The sequence below is a fragment of the Ambystoma mexicanum genome, chromosome 2p, assembly GCF_040938575.1.
Source record: "Ambystoma mexicanum isolate Mex_15411 chromosome 2p, UKY_AmexF1_1, whole genome shotgun sequence".
NCBI classification, from domain to species: Eukaryota; Metazoa; Chordata; class Amphibia; order Caudata; family Ambystomatidae; genus Ambystoma; species Ambystoma mexicanum.
In genome coordinates, this window is record NC_090923.1 from 277,049,485 (window position 1) to 277,071,816 (window position 22,332).

General features: G+C 44.2%; 1 protein-coding gene across 3 annotated transcripts in view; it reads right to left on the reverse strand.

Annotated features, from left to right (window-relative positions):
- Positions 1–1,441: 1,441 nt before the first annotated feature.
- Positions 1,442–22,332, reverse strand: part of SFMBT1 (Scm like with four mbt domains 1) — a 1,637,826-nt gene continuing 1,616,935 nt past the window's right edge. For all 3 annotated transcript variants that reach the window (XM_069643544.1, XM_069643545.1, XM_069643546.1), the window contains exons 20-21: positions 11,006–11,134; positions 1,442–4,848 (exon numbers count right to left, since the gene is read on the reverse strand). In XM_069643544.1, the coding sequence (XP_069499645.1) occupies positions 4,708–4,848; positions 11,006–11,134 (270 nt within the window). In that variant the 3' untranslated portion in view covers positions 1,442–4,707. The remainder of the gene's footprint in view (positions 4,849–11,005; positions 11,135–22,332) is intronic.

The following is a 22,332-nucleotide window of genomic DNA, read 5'->3' on the forward strand; positions in this document are numbered from 1 at the left end:
CCTTGGGCAATTCCTATAAATCCAAGAAGACTCTGCTAAGATATATGTCCAATAGTCTATTGCCCCAAGGTGGTTTTAGATTCCACCTGACATGTTTCGTTCCTTTGTAAGCAATCATGGAAGTGTCTGAAAGGCATAAAGGCACTCCTCCACAAAACCGGCACAAAAGTAGTACTGTATATGTGTGCCACTTTAAAGCACATTCTAAAGTGGAGGAGTGCCACAAGAATAGCTGCGTTAAATGGCATTTACTGAATGTGGCAGTTGTTAGGTTGGTTTCACGCCCATCCTAGCAACCGCCACATATACTCCGAAAGTGGGGTATTCATTCCGACTTCGGAAGAATGCGACACCTTCTTAATAAGTCTTAACCACCAAAAATGTAGTTAATGCTTTCCTTGACCTTTTCGGTACTTAACGCCCATATCAGAATCGAGCCCTTGGTGTATGAATAACATAACACAAATTAGGGTACTTCCTGGGAATATGAATGCAATATCTCCTGAAAAGTGAGTACCTGTAGAAAGGACGGACAGCAAAGCTATTTGCTTTGTTGATGCTAGTTTTCCATATTTTAATTCTTCAGTTAAACAAAGTCTTTATGAAGCAGGCAGATATCCCAGAGACCCTTCTTTTCTGCAGACAAATGAGGTGCAAGGTCTATTTATCTTCACTGTATCCATAAGTAACCAGAGCATTGGTCTCCATAAGGCTGCAAGTGGTGTCCCCTCTGCAAACTACCATGGGGAGAAAAAGAACATATGCTCTGGGATACAGATACGGAGGAGGAGCTACTAAAGTCAATAGTGGTGCATAACCTCAAAAGAAAGGAGAGCACCGGATCTTAAAGAGGGATGGGGCTTTGAAATAAGATAGGCATAGGGGTACAATAACGTTCCACTAGTTGATGCAACAGATAAAAGTTGTTTGCTTCAGAGTTCACAATCTGCGGGAAATGGAAAAGTCAGTACAATTTGGCAAACCTGTCCACTGTATTTTGCATTACACAACTTGGGCTACAAGAAAAAGTTAAAATGTTTCCCCTAAACCGATGTTGAAGTGGACCTCATGGACGAGCAGTAATGACAATGCAGTTTGTGGAAAGAAAACGGTTGGCGTCTTCGATCCTCTCCTTTGAAGGGCAGCATCATCATTGCCCAATTCCGTTCACCTTACAAATACAATATAAATTACTTTAAAATAGAGGGATAATTCCTCAATGAATGGCTTTAGTGCTGTAGAAATCGCCACAATGGAAACGTTCCCTTCTTTAGCTTTGAACTGACATTTTATGTGTTTACATTTATCATCTTACATGTCTTTCTTCCAAACTTTTTTAAATAATTATCTCAGATAAGCACTACTCGTTGTGAACCAATGTGCTAGTAAACCATATCTGTTGATTTCACAGTTTGCGTCAGATATCACCCAAACAAAAAAGCAATGTAAATATAGACATTTTATTTCATCCCACATTAAAAAAATCAAGTTGCGTAAATTGGAACCTAAAAGGAGAAAATAATGGAATTTGTGCAATATAAGACTAAAGAGTGCATTGCCATTAGGTTGATGTAGGGTTTTTTTCAGTGCAAAGGAGGACATGTATACTGAATCATCCTGTATACAAAAGAATTCTGAATTCAAAACTATAGGGAGGTAAATTAACTGAATTGTTTTCCAACATCTGATATATACTGTACGGTTATGGTTTCTGAAAAAGATAAATAAGCCTCATGCCATGATTTGAAGCCTACCAAACACATTGTTGGGGAACCCACTGCTGTGGATAAGCACATAGAAATTGCAAAGTCAATTGTAAGAGGTCTGACGGACAGATTAACCATGCATATAATATGACAGCTGTTGATGCTAAGCAACAGAGGCCAACCATAATGAACTTCTGTTTTCCAAGAACTCTGAAAACACATTCTACTATTTGATTGGCTGCATGCTTGCACAACCGTATACATTTTTTTTAAAAAAAGGAATGGGTTTCGATAGCTCAAGAAATTAACACAATTATAAAAGCGAGGTATTGTCTTTTAGATAGTGGAAGCTGTGGTAAACACGGAAACTAAAGATATAGGACACATTAGTCAGTAAATATTACATGTTTTTGTAACAAAATGTTCACTTGTAAGGGCCATTGAGACTTTTCTTACATTGTTACCAACATTCTTGTTATCAGCATTCTTGGGAGCATTACCAATCAAAATGTGATCATTCTCATTCCATGGTACCATGGCATCTCTGCTTAAACCTTTTGGTCGACCTACAATGTAATGGCTAATGTGAGTGGCTCAGCACATCAGGCAAGGATTGACGTTGCTCTTGGCAAATAGTATGTCTTACCCACACCCCCATAAATACCCACTGTTCAATTGGGTATTCAACCGAGAAGCTTGGTCATCTATGCGGACAATGCCATAGTCATGGACCGCACACCAATAGAACTTCAACAGAGTCTTACTATATTACATAAACATGCTTAGACAAATAATCTCAATTAATTATGAAAAAACATTATGGTCTCAATCACGGGAGGAAAAAGTGTGCTAAGTTGACATGGTAAATAAAACATGAACCGATTGAAGTGGGAAAGAAATACACATTCTTAGGTTTTTCTATCAATTATAATTCTATTGCTCCAGATCCGACTGGAAAGAAAATTCAGTGCTGTTAAACATATTGATTCTCATTGTGGTGGGTACTCGATGGAGGGCTTACTACAAATATATAGAACCAGCATTGTACCTAATGCCCTCTATGGCATGGAAATATACACAAATAAAGACGTTTCTTGGCTCAAATTAGTGGAGGGTAAATGATGGCACTCCACTCTGGGCTTTGCTAATTCTACCCCGATCGGGGCCATTTGCAGTAAATTAGGGTTAATTTCACTGCTGACCCTGAAAGAAATAGCTACTGGTATTAAGTTTTGAAAAATTCTTAAGAGGAGAATAATGTGTATTCCATTTATTCACATTTTTCTGGAATGTTGAATTTTAATTCGCTGTGTAAAGCTTTGAAAACCTGGATACTTGAAATGAAATCGTTTTATGAGGGTATGAATGCTGTTATTGATTACCCAATTACTCTGGGACTTGCATTTAAAGAAATTAGAAAGGCGGCCTTAGTCTGGTACAGAAATAATAATATGTTGAACTTGTCTAAAACGTCTATGTTTGTTAATTACGTTAGAGTTTATGAATGTTCAGTTTAATTATATATTGAAAATCAACAATGCTAAGGTTAAAAGGTTCGTTCTTCAGCTTCTAATGGAGCAAATTACCCACTTTTGTGCGTGTAGGTGCCTGGTCCCATATACCGTTACACAAGCGCCTTTGTCGAATTTTTAAAAAGGAGCTTGAATCTTCACAGCATTTGTTGACAAGCTGCAGCAAGCTAATTAAGTTGTATGAAAAGGGATACAAGGGCTCTATGGATATAAATTTGCAAAATGATCAGCCATGGGTTTACATATACTCTGGTGAGATTCTTACTCTCAATTTTGACTCTTATATTTGGCAAGAACTGACTAAAAGAATAAGTTACTCTTACACTTAATTTGCACTTTTAACATGAATGTAATTAATATGAATTGCATATGTGTCAATATTCTTAGATTTGTAATCAATTTTGTATTTTTTGATTCAGGTTTTAGTGTATGTTTTGGTGCAAATGTATTTAATTAGTAATATTTGACTGTATTGTTTATCTGCAATTATTTTTTGTACCGTCTGAAGGTTAAATTGTAACACTTTAATAAAAATAAAGAATAGAATTAAATACCCAATGTTTAACCCAGGAGAGGATGCATGAAATGGAATAGATGGGGGACTGTTTAGAACAAAATATAGAAAAGGGGTTTAGGTGTAAAGTCCTTATCTTTTAGCTCAAGGTGGAGAAAGGTTTCTATAACAAATGAAAATCTGGTGAAACTACTTATTTGTGCATTGTTGATAACCTTTTACTACAAGTGCTCAAAAGGGAAGACTTTTTTGTATAGAGTTTAGAAAAATTAGATTCTTCTACCATCTCTTTAGCATGAACGCATCCCTGCATTACACAGTACATTGGAAAATAAGCTGCAATAAAAAGGCCCACATGAGTTATCAATACCATTAAATAAAAACACAAACTAATCTCAAATAAACACACATACAATATCCAGGACCCATGTTCACACCATTATCCTAGCAATTCACAATATGTTTTGTTTGATTCGAAATGCAGCATGTATGTAAGAAGCAGTAGTTACTCAGAAACCTGTGCGTTCAATAATGGAAAGGAGGAAAGATGAAGAGTGCACCGACTGAATGTTTTAGAGAAACTGTCTTTTATAACAGTAATATTTCCCAATCTGCTTCGTTTTCTTCCGTAGAAAAGTCCAGATTTGCATGATTACATTTCTCGAAAGAGTACATTTTTGATGGAATTAAAAAAACACTTCCATAAAACTGATTGTCTCCATTCAAGCCGATAGCTGGCTTGTCATAGTGTTGGTTGAATACGGACTGGCCTCATGCTGCAGACAAGGTCGGGCTCATCCTCTCCTCCCATAAAAGTGCAAAAATGTATGGCTCTCTAATGTCTGCATGTGACAAGAGATGGAGCCACGTTTCGCTGATGCTTAGTTTCTCCTCTTAAAGCGAGAGAAATGTAGAGCTGCGATTGTGCTTAAAAGTCCACTCCAGAATGGCCACCTTATTTGGCAAACTGCTGATAGAAGGCAAGCTTGACTCTTTCAATATGGTGGCAGAGTTTTATGGCTGGCCCGAGCTTCAAGTCCATACACTCTTGAACAGTGGGCAGTGTCAGCAGGAGAAGTGCTTGGCCATCTATTTCCTGAATTCATAAACAGAAAAGACAAGTAAGAAATTGATAAACACATAACAGCATTCTCTAACATTTAATAATCATATTTCAATTTAATGAGGCAGGTCCAATTCTAAAAAAAAACATCTCCCCAATCCTATCAGTGATTACATTCATGCATAGTGGTAATCCGAAGGTCTTTACACCAAGCATGTATGGATACTATGGATGTACAATGAATATGAAACAAGCAACTCTGATCAAGGCTGAAATAATCTACTTTATGCGTTCAACCAAATTTACATTTAAACCTATTCCATATGGGCATGCCAATTAAAAATGCTAATATTAGCAGCAAAGCACCTGGTTCCTAAAATGCAAAAATATCTCACTATTATGCTAGAGTACTAGAGTTTCGAGCTGCTACTGAAACAGTGGTCGTATGATCAGTAAAGTTCATACTTTTTATGTTTTGGTGCCAGACATCACACAGACTGCAATTGTGAAACAGAATTGTTGGTTTCACATGTGCCTACATAATGAAGATTGCCAAAGCGCATAGCGCAGGAAGTCTTGATTCTATTAAAGACACAGAGGCGAGCATTATGCTTTTTCTTCTGTATTACTGCTCAACACAGCACTTCAAAAAACATTTTTAAACAGTTAATAAAAAACAACACTAACAAACTTTCATCCAACGTGGATCATTTAAATCGGTCCAAGAACTGTCCCCACTACATTTCCCATGAGGCCTCTGGTGCTCTGTAGTCCTAGCCTCAGTCTCAACCTCCAATAGGACTCCTTTCCCTAGTTTAAGTCCTCCCTTGACCAGGTGCTTTCCTATTCTTTTTTGATGAAACTGGCTGCTTTTGCTTTACAAGTCTATCTCTTATTAACTGACACATCTCCTCTTGTCTTTAGAAGTAGTGAAGAATTCTGCACTTTCCTGGATGCAACATAGAGACATTCTCTTGAATTCTATGACAAGACTGGAGGCGAGCATTATGCTTGTTCAAAGATTTGAATCACTGCTGCTGCTTTATTTGCCACGGGCTTAAACTAGAAGGTTCTGAAAACGGAGTCACTAGACCAGTCTGCTGCCTTCAAGATCTCCTGCAGCGGAACTCCGGCTGCAAAAGCTCCCGAAGCCATTGATCCCCTGGCAGAATGAGCTTAGAAAACATATGTTTATGCCCGCTTGTTCCATAACCTCTTTCACCCATCTCGCTATTGTCGCTGTGGCCACTGCTTTGAAAGGCTTCCTACGCGCAATGAGTAGCTGTGTAACATTATGAGGTCTGACTGCCGCTGTTGCCGCTTCATAACATTTAATGCATCGAGCTACGCAGAGCTTGCTATTGTCTGGAAAATAGGGGTAATTAACCTTAGAATTTGTCTTTGTGCGCTGCGCTAGGTTAAAGGCTATACCCTCTGCATAAAATATTTTCCTGTCAATTTCCAATGCCTTCACGTCTAATACTCTCCTGCAGGAGACTAAACAGAGTAATGTAGCCAACTTCCCTGACAGTTGCCTGTTGGATAAGAGGTCATTCCTTGGCCATTGCTCAAATAATTATAACACTCTATTAACGTCCCAAAGCGTTGAATATCTAGGCACTGGTGGTCTAGTTAATTTTATTCCCTTAAGAGGTCTAGTCACTGCTGGGTGCTCTCCCACCGGAGATCCCTCTATCAGCTCGTGCCCTGCTGAAATGGCTGGTCTATATACACCCACCGTTCAGAAAGCTTTCCCGCTAGCGTCAGACGCTAGAAAATTCAGAATATGCTCTATAGGAGCTGAAATGGGAGAAATACTTCTCCCTCTGCACCATCCGACCCAGGCCTGCCAAGCGGAATCATAGCTTCGAATAGTGGATGGAGCCCATGATACCTTGATAAGCTCCGTAGCCTGTTCTGAAAGTCCCGGGAGACACCATCGGCGCCTGAAATTCTGCATGCTATGAGGTTCAGAGTCTTGCTCTGAATCAACGGATGTGGGTTGCCTCTCGGATCGAGTATGAGATCTGCTCTGCGGGCAATCCTCTGCGGGAAATCCATAGAAAGTTCCATCAGAACTGGAAACCAGGCTTGCGACTTCCATTCTGGTGTCACTATCACTAGTTCAGCTCCCTCTCTGCGCGTCTTTGCTAGAGCCCTAGCTAGCATCGCGAAGGGGGGAAAGGCATAGTGAATGGGACCCTTCCAGCTGTGCATGAATGCATCTGTCCCCGACGCTTCCGGGTCCAGTCTACAGCAGAAATATTTCAGCAGGTGGGCGTTAAGTCTCGATGCAAACATCTGTATCGAAAGGACCCCATTTTTGTTGCAATTTCTCGTCTCGAAGACTGACTCGTGTAGGCTCCAGTCGCTGGAGTCGGTTAAGTACCGGGAGTTCCAGTCTGCCACCGTGTTCTTCACTCCCGGAAGATACTCCGCTATCTCCCTTTCCAAACAGGCGTGCCAGAAGTCTTTGGCTAACTCGGTCAACATCTTGGACTTCGTGCCCCCTAGTTTGTTGATATATCTCACTGCTGAGATATTGTCCATTCGCAGAAGGATGCAGCATTTCGCCTGGTCCTTGGTAAATGCTTTGACATGCGAACGATCCTGCCATTAGCTCTAGGCAATTTAAGTGCAGCTCTAATTCTTCTCGCGACCATTTCCCTCCTGTTTCTACAAGACCGCATCTCGCTCCCCAGCCTGACCTGCTGGCGTCTGACTCTATAATTATCTCTGGTATGTCCCTGAATATGGCTCTGCCATTCCATGCTTCCATGTTGCTGAGCCACCATTGAATCTCTGTTTTGCTGTCCATATCTAGGGGAACTAAGTGATGGTACCTCATCCTTTCTGTAGGAACTTTATCTTGAGCCTCTGAAGAGCTTGATAATGCAATGGACCTGGGAACATTGCCTGGATCGAAGCCGCTAGGAGACCTACTGTCTTGGCTAGATTCCAAAGCGATATAACCGGTCTCTTCAGAGCTGCTCTCAGAACTTTATCGCTCTGATCTTGGAACTGGGAAGTTCCAGGGTGGCTTTTCCTGTGTCTCATGAAACCCAGGAATTCTATTCTCTTGCTTGGCATCAAATCTGACTTCTCCGCATTGATCAGAAAACCCAGTTCTGTAATCCGCGTACTCGCCCATTGCATTTGCCTTATCAATCTCTCCTTGTCCTCGGACATAAATAGGATGTCGTCTAAATAGATGATCATCCGGATGCCCTCGTCTCAGAGTGGCTGCTAAGGGCCTCATTAGTTTTGTGAATGCCCGCGGGGCTGATGCTTGCCCAAAAGGTAGAGTCTTGAATTGCCACTTTTGATCCCTCCAAATAAACTGGAGGAATTGCCGATCTTGCTGAGCTACAGGAATCATCAAATAGGCGTCCTTCAGATCTAACCATGCCAACCAATCCCCTTTTCTGATGAGGTCCGATAGAAGATGGATGCCTTACATTTTGAAATGACTGTACACTAGCCAGCTTTTCAGCTCTTTCTGATTTATGACTGGCCGAACCTTGCCTTTCCTGTGCACTAAAAACATGTTGCTCAAGAAACCTATCGAATGAGAACGCACTCTCTCTATGGTCTGTTTCTGCGCTAGTGCTTGCAACTCTTTGTCTAGTAATTCCGCTTCTGAACTGTGTAAGCGTGGCGGGGGATTTCTTTGCTCGGGGGGGACGTATGAAATCTAGCCGGAAACCCTGCCCAGACTGTAGAACCCATGTGTCTGCTGAAAGCTCTCGCCATTTGTGTATAAAAAGCGCGGTTCTGCCCCCTACCGGTGGATATGTCGCTTTGCGCTCTCTCACCTGAGTTGCTATTCTGGTGCCTGAAGAAACCTCTTCCTCTTCTCCCTCTGAAGCCTCTGCCTCTATTCGGAAAAAAAAGGCATCCTGCTGACGCGACTCCCAGTACGGGCTCTCAGCCCCTGCGGCCTTCGGTTTGAATTGAAGTGGCCGGTCGAGTGGCCTCTGTATCGACCGGCCCCAGTAAAAACCTGTCCGGGGAAAACTTCCTGATTGAGGCCTGCTCCTTCTCGAGGGCTGTGTAGGTCCCTACGAACCTGCTCATCTCTTTCACAAATGTGTCACCAAAGAGCAATCCCTGAACGCTCTCTCCTGCTTCGTACAAGGGTAAATCACTTAGTTTGTTGTCTATCTTCAGGAGCATAGACTGCCTCCTCTCCGCCGATATCATTGGGTTTGCGTTCCCTAAAAGGCATACAGCTCGCTGCGCCCAGCCTGCTAGTATAAAAGGGTCTACTGGCTCTCCCGTATCCTTGGCTCTTTCTGCGAGATCCATAATTTTCGCAATTGGCCCCGTTAGGTCCAGCACTTTATCCTGACAGGAACGCCAAGCGTGTTCCATTCCTTTTCTCACATCTTTGCTTGCCTTGGTGATGAAGGTAAGCGTTTTCGGATCTAACTCCGGGGTCTCAGAGACTTTTCCGTTGAGCTCCGGTCTGGGGCACTCGGATCTGAGCCTGAACCTCGTCTCCTTTTCTAATGGCTTCCTTATTTTCTGAGCCATGTAAATAGCCACTCTTGGTGAAGATGTCCATTCCGTGGACCGGGGGTGCCTGATAGTGTCAGGCTCAAACATATCCGATATGTCCTCGTCAGGGGTGGCCTCCGCAGTGCTGGCTTTATTTACGTCTGCTTTGGGCTGCTTAAGCGCTTTCTTCTTGCCTGAAATACTCTCATCATCCTCATCCTCCTGTCCATACTCCTCTGACGATGAGTGCTCATCCCCCATATTATCTGCCCCTGGGGTTGGAGGTACGAGGCAGGGCACCGCTGATTTCGCCAGAAAGGCTTCTTTCAACCTGTGGAAAGCATCAGCTGCCTCTTGGGGCTTTTCTCGTATTCCCCTGATAGAGCCCGGGGATGGGGGGGGTAGAAGAGTACTTCCTCTTCTGGGCCGCCATACACCCCTATTAGTGTTCTCGAGAGGTCTTGCGGAGGTCCCCTTATCTGGATCTTCTAGACTGCCAGCTTTAGTGCCCAGCAAACCTTCTAGGGCTTGTAGCCGTTTGCGCAAGGGTTGCACTCCCTGAGCTACTGCTCTAACAAGAGAGTCACCTAGCACTCTTTTAAAGATGAGCGATAGGTCCATCTCCTCCTCCTGCATCTCTTCCTCCTGTTCCTCATACTCCTCCCAATAATCTCCTCTGTCACTTGCCATAATTCTGGTTTGAGGGGTTGTGCACTCTGAGGGTAAGGAGTAATCCCTGCTGTGGAGCCGCCTTCTGGGCTTAACATGGAGCCCTAGAGGAGCTGAGCTCTCTCAACTGAAATGCCACAGTCGGGATCAAAATATGTTTTTTTTTTAATGCTCCTACCTACTTTTAGTGCCTCTGGATGTGGCTTGCAACGTTGCAACACAGTGTTTGCCGACCGTTACTCGAGGAGGATAGAAGCTACGCACAGTCGCGGTGGCCAGAAAACAGCGCCACCGCCGTGTTCAGGAGGTCGGGCCTGAACGGCCTCTGAGGAGGCTTCCCGCGAATGTACGCATGAGAAGTGAGGGAGCCCCTTAGGCGAGCGATAACGCTCGCGGGGCTGTGCCTTCACTCCTTGGCAACTCGACGGTACGAACGCAAGTAGAACCCATATGGTACTAGAATAACCACTGAAATGTATGACTTATTAAAATATCAAACTATGCACATTGCGCGCTTTGCGTCAGCAAAGATATTCTTAAATATAGATGCGCGCGCTTGAGTAAACATATGACACTGACCAATTTACATGAAATTACATAAACTTAAAGTGAATGGCATTAATTGCATAGGTCTACTTAGCTGTGTATGCAGCAAAAAAGAAGAGGAAAGCACCTAGTCAAGGGAGGACTTCTACTAGGGAAAGGAGTCCTATGGGAGGTTGAGACTGAGGCTAGGACTACAGAGCACCAGAGGCCTCATGGGAAATGTATAGGGGACAGTTCTTGGACCGATTTAAATGATCCACGTTGGATGAAAGTTTGTTAGTGTTTTTTTTTTAAAGTTAATAAAAAACATGAAAAATAAATTTGAAGTGCTGTGTTGAGCAGTAATAAAGAAGAAAAAGCAGAATGATCGCCTCCTGTCTTGTCATAGAATCGAATTGCTAGATCAATTCTTGAAAGCATGATGCAGAAATCTTTAGTAAAGATGGGAAACGAAAATGAAAACATTTTCAATTACCTGGTCTCGGAAAACTCTGGCTACTGGTGCGCAGTCTGTAGATCTGATGAACCTCACCACGTCAGCCACTGTCCACTCCAGGGGGTTACTGTCCAGCTGTAAATTCTCATCAACTTCTATCTTTATTTCCTAGATTGAATAAAATGGTAAAACGGTTAAATTAAGGAAACAAATGATTGAAATTACTTCAAAAGAAGAAGCTGTTGACATCACTGACTGAGTTGTCCACCAACATAATTGGAGGGGCATGGTTCGCTACTAATCAGAGCTCAATAGGGCTCTCAACCTTGAGATCACCTAGAAGTGGTTCCTACCAACTGAAATGTCGAATACAAAAATCGATGGACTGCATGCTGAAAAGAGTGGATTAACTCCAGGGCTTCTGTTGTAGTTTCCTTGGGCATTACAAATTACATTGTTGATATTACACTTCAATCCAGGCACCAGCCTCTAAGCACAGGACCAGGTATCAAACTCACGCTGCTCAGCGTTGTCCTACGAGAGCGTTGCCCCCAAGCTATCCCGTCGGCAATAATAAGAGTCCAGATCATCAGGGGATAACAAAACACAACACTCAAATTCACCCATAAATCCACTTCCTACGTCAATACTATGTGCTTCAAGTTACAAGCTGTGTGTAGAAGGAAAAGGGATCAATGATCTTCCTTTCTATTCCCAACTTAAATTTCACTTCCTTTGTCTGGTCTTTAAATCTCTTCACGACCTTGCTCCTCCTTACCACTCTTCTCTCATTTTATACCCCCTCTCACTCCCTTCGTTCTGCCGATCTCTTCTTACTTTCATTTCCTATCCCCCTTGTGCCTCTTACCGTTTCCATTCCTTTCAGCTCCTTGCCCCCTTACACTGGAACTCCCTAACTTTCTCTATCCGTTCCTCCCCTTCCTATTCTCCCTTCCACTCCTCACTGAAATCTCTTTGATTCCCCTCCCTGATCCCCTTCCACCTCTCACTCTTCTTTCCCGCTTTTTTTGTACCCTTCTGTGTTCTCTTTATCTTCCCCATCTCTTCTAAACATCTCTTCTAAATCTCCCTTCTTTCTACTACTCACTCACTACTCTTTCTCCACCCCCTCTCCTCTTCTTTCTCATATGTAAATTGTTCTACATGCTGATTTTCTGGTTTGACTCATGTTTACCGTTATTGCTGCTACTGTTCTATGTTTACTGTATATTCTGTTGCTCATTGTAAAGCGCCTTGGATTAAGGCGCTATATAAAACAATAAATACAAATACACAATAAAGACCACTGCTCTTTCCACTATCTTTATGTGGGCTGTAATGAGGTGCCAGGGTTCTAGGGCTTCTGCAGCTGTGGATGCAATCTCACTCTTCAGTTAAAAGAGCTGGCCAATGTATGCCAGCTATTTATGAAATATGCATACCTGAGCGCTGTACAGTGAAATATATCTATTTGTATGGATGGTCCTTTGCATGGCAGAACATGCAGAGGACATAAGCAGGTACATCTTGTGAGGTCCTCTATTGTTCACTGAATAGGTCTTTGAAGAGCTAGGTCTTTATTTCTTTCATTAACCTGTGGGAGTGCTGGAGCCACATTTCTAATGGTATGTTGCTAAGCATTGATGGCGTGTAATAGGAAAAGGATACTTTTAAGGATTTCTCCTGACATTTTTTTGTTTCCATCTTGCAAGCTTGTGGCTTCTGGAATTGTGCTGGCCTCAGACATATGCTTTACAGCTACATATGGCAGACCACAGGGACAACATTGAAATTCATGGAGCAGCGCTGGAAGTAGCTCTTGTGTGACAGGATTCTCATCAAACCAGGAGTTACTCATCATGACCGAGGAGCTATTAAAGTCCGTCCTCATGAATTGAGCTCCTGAAAGATGTCCAAACGTACTTTTTTTTGCCAAACTGTGCATGCATCAAACAAATTCAAATGTTTTGAAACCCTTTTTCTATTGCTTTGCTGCTATGTTTTGTACACTATTGCTAACTGTTCTGTTGAACCCTGTGTCTCTTGCCATGTTGCTTTACAGCGCTTTGCTTTTTACATTCTCTTTAAAATACTTTCCCTTTCGTTGTTTACATTTCTTTTCTGTCGGTTCACCCTTCTTGCTCATCTCTTTACCTGTGTTTGCTGCTACTTCATAATTCTGCCACTTCATCTGCTACTCCATTCATCTTTGTTCCTGCCACAACATTTCCATCTCTGCTGCTAACTCTTGCCCACTCACTTTCTCTCTGAAGAAGGAGGTGCAAATATGCAGTATATAACACATCTAACTTCTATATATATTATACAGAAAAGAAGATATACTAACAGGTGTCTAAACACAAAAATTGCAATGACAGCGGGTATATCTAATACCTAAAATTCACACGTGAACGTTAAAAAGTTTTTTTTAATTAAACATATAGGTATTGATACTCATAAAATGATCACATTACATAAAACTCCATAAAACATAATTCACAGAACACAACAAGTACAAACAAATCGGGTTAATTCCTCCAATAACTAGATCAACACCATGTGATACTTTACATTGGGGTTGTTTATCCGTTCTTTTGAGAGTGCTGTTATTGTTTTCTAAACCCAACTTGCACAAGTTTCTGTCTCTAGAACACAGATAAATGTAGGACATTCATCAGGGGTATACAGTTGCTTGTGTTTTTTAGTGGTGATAAAGTCTTCTTTCTATCACTCCTCCTCTGCCAAGTGTTCTAAAAAATGCAAACCCTTGTAGAATGTGGGGAAAATTTCCACAATCTGTATTGCACCAACAAATGGTGATAGTGAGGAAGAATTCCTTTTCATGGGAATATCACTCCACCTTTTCTTCTATACTGTGAGGATTGGAGATCAAATGTATCCACCCTTGAGTATAATTGTTATACGGTTGCCACAGCAGATTAACCAAGGTGTGCTATACCGATGAGCAATTTAAATATGCTCATTTCTGCATACATGTAGAGGAGTTTCACTAGGTTTTTTCAAATACAGGCCTTCAATAATTCAGAAAGGCCACTTCCAATGGGAGTGGGGTAGGGGAGAGGAAAAGAATCCTTATCTCCATCCAGATAAACTGTTTCCTTTGTGTAAATCCCTTTTCTGTTTTCGCACATCTAACTTCCAAATGAGATGAAATTGTAACTGTGTTTCCAGTAAATATGACAATTTATGCTTTACATAATTTCTAGAGGTTTATTATGGTACATATATTGTACATTCATAACACATAGTTAGGTTGGATAAGTATATTTTTATGACCCCAGTTGGCTTGGGGAACCAACCGTAACTTCTGGCAGCTGTTGGTGTCAAGCTAACCAGGTTCTTCTAGGCTCTATCAAGGAGCTAAATAACTCCCAGCAATTTCGAACCCTAATGAGTAGACACAACAACAGTAATAAGGCTCTTTTAAAGATGGTCTGGGCTCAAATCACAGCCAGCATAGCTTCTTGAGCCTGGAGGGGATATACTCACAGTTGTTGATGCCGTTGAGAAGTCTAGCTGGGGAGTGTTTCACAGGTTTGAGTGGCAGTGAACTCAGGTGGGGATGCATCTTTGATGACCTGTATAGTTGCTGTTTCAGTACTATAATCTGACTTTTAAATGGCCTTTCCTGGAGGGGAAGACTGCTGATAAATGGTAAGGGGGTGAATGGCATTCTGTTGGGACCAGTGACAAACGTGGTCTACTTGCTCTTGTAGAGTCCTTTCTAGCTCTCTGAATTATGTCTATATTATCTTCAGACAGCTTTATATGTGCCAACGTTAGCTTTTCAAGCACCAGGCCACTAGGTGCATCAATTGTGGGTAGGGTGATGCACAGCCTCCCTGTTGGAACAACATCCAATCGGATACTTTCAGTCTGAGCAGCATGTGGTAGGCTATCTTTGTGAGGTCTAAGCACCATACCTAGAGGGCCACAGAGGGCCAATTAGAATCTACCTGCAATCCCTGGCTATTCTGAATTTGTTGAGGACTTCCTGCATGAACCGGGTCGGTGGGAATGCATAACAGGTAATTTCCAACCAATCTACCTGAAAACCATCTCTTTCCGAATTCTCTCCCTGGCTTTCCCAAGATGCGTACTTGTTTCATTTGGCATTGCTGCTTGTTGCAAAGAGGTCTATCTCTGGGTGACCCAACATTAAGAACGACTCCTAAAGAATATACTCTGCTATCTCCCATTTGCAGGAGTTCACCATGAGTCTGCTGAGCTGGTAAATGAACTGCTTGCAGTCATAACCTCTGTTTGATCGCCCACTCTCATAACAGAGGGCAAGTTTGCATAGGAATGGTGATTTGGTTCTACTCCGTTTAATTACGTAAAACATCGAGGTGATGCTGTCCTTGAGGATTAGAACAACCTTGGTCTGTAACATTGCAATGAAGCGCTTCAAGGCCAGAAATAATACCTTCAACGCCAGATAGTTTGTATGCCTCTGATTGTCACTGGAGGGCCACAGCCCGTGAGTTGTGCGAGACCCTAACGTGGCACCCCATCGCTCTAGGGAAGGAAGAGTCTTACTTCTGTGGCATGTGGTAGATGGTGAAGTGGAGTCCCTATTCCACCATAGGAGATCCTCCTTGGGAATTGCAGAGATCGTTATTCTGTCTGATTGGGATCATGTTTCATGATCCTAAAACGATGCTAAGTGAAGTTGTATCTTCCTCATTTTGACCCTTGGTAGTGGTACTGAGAGAATGCAAGTGGCAAGGAGACCCATCAGATGTTGATACCACCACACTGTTGGGCACTCCTTTGCTAAGAAATGCTTCAGTGCTGCCAATATATTGTGGCTTGCACTGTGTCCCACTGAAAACCTATCAGCGGATGTCAGCTCCGACTTCTTGGTGTTGATCGAGAATCCCAAGTGGATAAGCATATCGAATAGGGCTTCTGCGTTGCTACTTGGGGAGATTTCGCGCTGATAAGCCAATCGTTGAGATAAGGGTAGACAGGCCCTGTTCCTAAATAAACTGGCTATCACATTCATAATCTTTGTTAATATTTTTGGACCTGAATTTAGACCAAATGGGAGTACTTTGTATTGGAAATGTTTCCCAATGACTGAAAATCAGAGGTATTGTAGAAACAGCTGCCAAATTGATATGAGCAGCACATCCTTCAGGTCAAAGGCAAATAGGCAGTCTCCCGAGCAGAGAGACTCTGCAATCTGAGCTGTCTAATTATTCAAGGGGTAAATAAAGATTGCTGAAAGGTAGGTTTTACACAATTCTCAGGCCTGCCTGGTTCTTTCTGGAATAAAAATGCCTGTCCCTTTCTTGCACAGGGGCTCTTTCTACCACTTGGGAATCCATAAAGCTCTCCACTTCCTTGAGAAGTGCAGGAGATCCTATTTGTATGAGCAATAGGACTGCAGAGAGAGGAAAACAGACCGGGAGACAAAAACCTTTGGAAACTGCTGAAATGAACCAACAGCCTACAAAATGGTAACACCACTGATCTTTGTGCGGAGCCACTCTACAGTCCACAGGAGATTTGTGGACCCGGACAACTACATCATGGTTTCTTTGGCTCCGAGGCCGAAGCTGAGGAGGGGGGGGGGGATGGCGAGTAAAAACGCCACAGGAGATTTGTGGACCCGGACAACTTCATCATGGTTTCTTTGGCTCTGAGACTGATGTTGAGGAGGGGACAAGTAAAAAGCCTTTATGGTTAGTTCTCTGCTACTTCCGTATCTGAGTACTAGGCAATTTAGTCGGCTGCCTAGCCATGCTTTCTTGAAAACCCCTAAAACCTCCACATGATCTTAATCTGCCTTGAAACCTAGGTTGCGTTTATGAGACAGACTTTGAAGCCGGCTTGGTAAGGCTAGCTAATGATCTAAAGGTTTGTGTGCATGTGTTTTTCTTGGTCAATTCATCATTAGTAGAAGAGTGAAAAATATCATTTCCATCAAAAGGAAGGTCTAAAATTCCATCCTGTAGGTCGTTGGTGACTTCTGTGGTGTGCATCCAGGCTGATCATCTCATGTCCACCCCATAGCACATGCCTCTACTGGCCGTGTCTGTGTGTCCTAAAGATGATTCAAGCAGATTTTGCAAGAACATCTTTGCCTTAATTAGGGCAGATTCAAATGCTGCTTGCCTGTCCGCCAGGAGATCTTGTCTAAAATCAACAATCCAAAGCCACTGATTAGCAGCTGCTAAAAATGCATCTGCATTAGCTATGCGTAAATGGAATGATGAATCATAATGAACAAAATACTTACCTCTCTGTAATGTTCTTTCTGATGATGTTACTGCCACGTATTCCTCATCTATGATATCCATGCATAGTTCTCCGGAAAACATTTTGCTGCCAGGGGCATGCGCGTCGAGTACATCAACAGCTCTAATCACCCCTTGCCAGAAATGACTACAGGGCCAGTATGAGTAGCGGCGCAGCGTCCCAGGACCTCAGTCCACCCTTTTTCCCTAGCACTCTGACACTAAGGGACTGTAGAACCAATGAAGTACTAAATTCCTTAAAGCGGGGTAAGTAGGGAGGGCGATGAGAAATCCGTGGCAGGAAGACCCATCCGAAAAAAACATTAACGAGAGGCAAGTAATTTGTTCTTCTAATGGATTCTTTCCTGCCACGGATTCCTCATCTATGATAAATTCCCAGGGCAGTACGTAATCTTGAAGAGGGAGGAAAGCAAGGACACAACCTAAATCACAAAACTCTGAAGGACTTCCCTACCAAAACAGGCATCTGAGCCCGAAAGGGAATTCCAAGCAGTAATGCTTAGCAAACGTGTGCAGATATGCCCACGTTGCCGCCTGGCAAATGTCCATGACCGAGATTCCCCTCTGCAGGGCAGAGGTGACTGCCACTCTGCTAGTAGAATGAGTTCTGAGACCCTCAGGCACATCCTTCCTAGCCAGATTGTAGCATTCTTGGATTCAGAGAATGATCCATCTGGACAGGGACTGTTCAGTCACAACCCTACCTGCACGAGCACTAGCGTAATCAACAAGAAGCTGGTCATCTTTCCTAGCCTCTCTAGCACGAGAAGGGTGAGGCGGAGGAAAGAACACAGGAATGTAGATCTTCTAAGAGGGATGGAAATACAAGACCACTTTGGCAGAAAGTAGGTCCCCACTCTCAAAGTCACCTTCTCTTTGGAAAAAAATAAATAGGGAGGTAAAACTGGAGCCCACTCACCCATCTCGCTAAGTGATGGCAACCAGGAAAATCACCAAGGATGAGAAATACAATAGAACAGGAATTAAGGGGCTCAAACGGACGGACCAGGAGAAATGTTAAAACGAAATTCAAATCCCTTGCCGGAACCACAAACTGGTGAGGAGGAAACTGATGAGACAAACCTAGTGGGGATTTCGAAAAACAAGCCCTGTCCATAAGACCTCTTAAACACAGAAATAGCTGTGAGGTAACCCTTTATAGTGCCAGTCTGGAAGCCTGCTTGGGCCAAAGAAAGCAGAAAGCCCCACACAGGGAACAGGATAAAGGATCCAGGTCACTCTCCCGGCACAACAGCGAAAATGAATGCCACATGCAGGCATAAATGGACTTTGTCGTGGGTCTCCAAGCTGAGAGGAGCACATTGAGGACTTCTGATAAGTCCTACTCCTTGCATCTCAGCCTCTTAGTAGTAAAGCATGATGGTTCAGGCTGCTGAGGTTCGGATGGAGGACACCAAGTCGACTCTCCTCGGAAGGTGCCAGGGAGGGCAGTTGGACATGTCCAGCAAATCCGGGTACCACGTTCTCCTGCCCAGTCTGGAGAATAATGATCACCGGTGTTCGGAACAAAGTCTCTTGAGGACCAGCGGGATGACGGGGTTTGGCAGAAATGCATAAAGGAGGTTGAAAGTCCAGTCGACCGTTAACACATCCTAGAAAGCTCCCAGACGAGGACATTCCATGGATCAGAGCAATTTGCACTTCCTGCTGACACTGGAAGCGAAGAGGTCCATTTGATGAGTCCCCCAAAGAGAAAAAACCACCTCCAGAACTTCCTGACAGAGCTCCTATTCGTGGGAGGACGAGGTCTGTCTGCTCAATGCATCCGCTGTGTTGTTCTCTCTTCCGGCCAGAGGAGCCGTCATCCGGGAGAGGCTGTTCTCCAGAGCCCAGAACCACTGTCTCATCGCTTCTCTGCACAAGAGGCAAGGGCCCCACTCCATCTTGTTTGTTGACGTAGTGCATGCCACTGTGTTCACTGTCAGTATCAGCACAGTCTTGCGCTTTACAGAAAGAAGGAAAGCGACCAGGGCCAGCCTGATCTCTCTCAGCTCAACCAAGTAGATGTAATCCTGAGATTCTGTGGGAGACCACAGTCCACTCACCGTAAGGTCTGACATACCAGACGGTCAGAGATGCGTCCGTGACCACTGTCCCCTTGGGCCAAGGCTACCAAAACAACATCCCTTTCATCAAGTTGTCTCACCCAGCCCATCACGCTAAGTTCTCAGCTACCCGACTCAAGACCTCCAAAGGGTCCGACATGTGGTCAGAACTACAACCATCGATGCAAAACCCCTCCCTGCTGAACAAGGATAGCCTTTGCCCCACCAGTGTCAGGTGCTGGATTCCATCACTGAGATTTGGTGCCCCAGTGAGTCGATAGGGACAGCGCTTGCATGATAACTCCTTGCTGTTACCTCTCCCTCTGCCCCTTGTGAAGCGCCTGCCTTGGCCCCTTCAAGGGGAAGGTTGTCCATGGCACCTCTGGGCAAATGCAGGAAAGGAGCGAAGGCCCATGCCCTGTGTGTGATGAGGATTGCGTGGTGGGCTGCTGGACCGCGTGTCCCAAGGACTTGGCAGTCGCCTTAGACGACTGGACTTTCTGGAGGGTATCATCAGACTTGGCTCCAAAATTGGACGTTTTGTCCGTCAAAGGGCATATCTAGTATCCTCGACTGGATGTTGGCCACAAACCTGGAATGGAGCCCAACCACTGTGCTAGTGGCCCTTGACCTGCCCACGCAGTCCGCCGTGTCCAGGCCAGATTGCAGCATCTGTCATGCCACCTCCTTGCCGTCCGAGACCAGGGACAGAAACACATCCCTCATCTCACCCTCGTGGACGTGCTCTGTGTTATTGGCTATTGCCGACCAGAGGCCAAAGGAGAACTTCGCCATGGCACAAGAGACATTCACAGCTCTTGTTTTCCCTGTCCGGTGGAAGGGACGGAAAAGTCGAGGTCTTCAGGCTCACAGTTGCAGCCTGTACCACCAGGCTTTCAGGTGATGCATGGGCAGAGAGGAAAGTCTGGTCTGATGGTGCAGGACAGTGTTTCTTAGCAAGATCCTTATGCAATGGGGCAACAGTGGCAGGTTTCTCCCGCATGGCCAACACTGGTGCTTCCACCATCACTTGTAGGGCAGTGGCGCCTCTTTCTTTGGGCATCATCAAGAATGTTGCAGAGTTTGTATTGTACTCTGGACCTGGATGGCGTCGAGAGACCCAGCGTATCGGCCACCTTTGCCATCAGGTGCTGGTAAATGGCCTCAGGTTTTGTTGATGCTGGCAGAATGTCCAACTCCGGGGAAGTGTCCAGAACGAAGTCCCCTTGCAGGTCATCTGTCAGATCCGGCATGCACTTCCATAGCACCTTGGGAAGTCCCTCTCTTCCTTAGAACGTATGGGCTCAAACCCTAATGGGACCTTGTTCGCCTTCCTCATCATAAATGTCATTTTCGACATAAGAGTCTCTGGGAAGTGGGACGTATTCATGCAGAGCCCACGGTGTCGCTGTGGGCACAGCCTATCAACGCTGAGCTATCTTGCTATGGGGACCAGGCTCAAGACCATTGGTGTGTGGCAATGGTCAGCTGAGAGTAATCTGCCGCTTGTGTATGATGTACTGGGCACCATCCGCGTTGTGGCCGAAGACCGCAGCACCCCTGCCTGCGCCACAGGTGCTGGAGCCACCAGTGCCTTGGTCAAGATGTCAAGTATCGTCAGGCAAAAACGTTCTCATTCCTCCTTCGCGGAGGAATGGGTTGGGAAGGGTACCTGCGCTGACTGCTCCGGAGACACCTTAGAACGGTGGCTTTTTCTTCGAGGAGGAAGAAGAGTGCTGGTGAGGCCTCACTCAGAGTGCAACCTCTTATAGTGTTTCTTCTTCTACTTCTTCTCCTTCATCACCTCCTCATACTCCCACTCCGCGCAAGTAGCCGTTTGACCTTAGGAATGACGAATCGCACCGCGCATCTTCGGCTGGGACAGTGGAACCTTTGCTTCCTTGTGGATGAAGGTGAATAACATCGCTGTCCGCTCCTTAAGGGCCTTTGGGTGCATCAACTGACATGACGCAAAGTCCTGGGTGTCGTGGACTTTGCCCCGACAGTACAAGCAAATATGGTGCAGAACTAGGATAGACATCGGTCTACTGCAGTCTGTGCATGGCTTGAACCCAGAGGTCTCAGACGGACTCCGCATTGATAACCACTGGAAAAGCTCTACAAGCACGTTGCTGATAACCGAGGGTGCAGAAAAAGGAAATTGGATCATGGGAGGCGACGCCGCTACTTATACTGGCCCCAGCAACATTTCCGGCATGGGCGCATAGAGACATCGGACAAACCTGACACAGAGCCGCTCAGCTCCCCCTGGCAGAGGGAAGGTTTCCGGAGAACAGCTGGTGCTCGGATATGGATATCATCATAGATGAGAAATTTGTGGCAGGAAATAATCCATTGAAATACTTTTCTACTAAAAGACTACAAAAGCTTGTCCTCTCCTAAGAAGGCTGAACACGTAGCCGATTAACCTAAAATACTATGTGTATTACTATCAACTTCATGAATACAGTCCCCCCCCAAACAATTCATGCAGTCAATCCAATGAATGCTATAATTAGGGTGATCTGCCAGCCTAGCATTAATCTGCTTCAAAGGGCCTCTGTACCAATCAAATGTGGATCCTGTACGAAGTGTGAGAAGTATACCAACCTAGTGCCAGTTACAGTTTTGCAGAACAACCTTAAGTGCTTTAATATCTCCTGCTTTGAAAGAACTTTAAAGAGATGGCAATTACCATGTTATTTACTTAATTTAAGCCATGGATCTACAACCTCTAGAGTAGGGAGCAAGTTGAAACAGAACCTCATATAGAGATTTATATTTAGGACACCTTCACAGAAGTAAAAAAAAAAAAGGGTACAGTTCACTGTTACTGGAAATTTGGCATATTCTGTCAGTAACATACTTATGCATGGAAGTCTGAGCAACAACCCTGTCTTACTACCAGCAATGCTGAACTCGTTTTTGTTAGGGACATTTAGACCGATACAGGTCTGAGGCAAGCAAGTCTCTTTATCCCTTTTATGTTTGACTTATACAGCGCAGACATTAG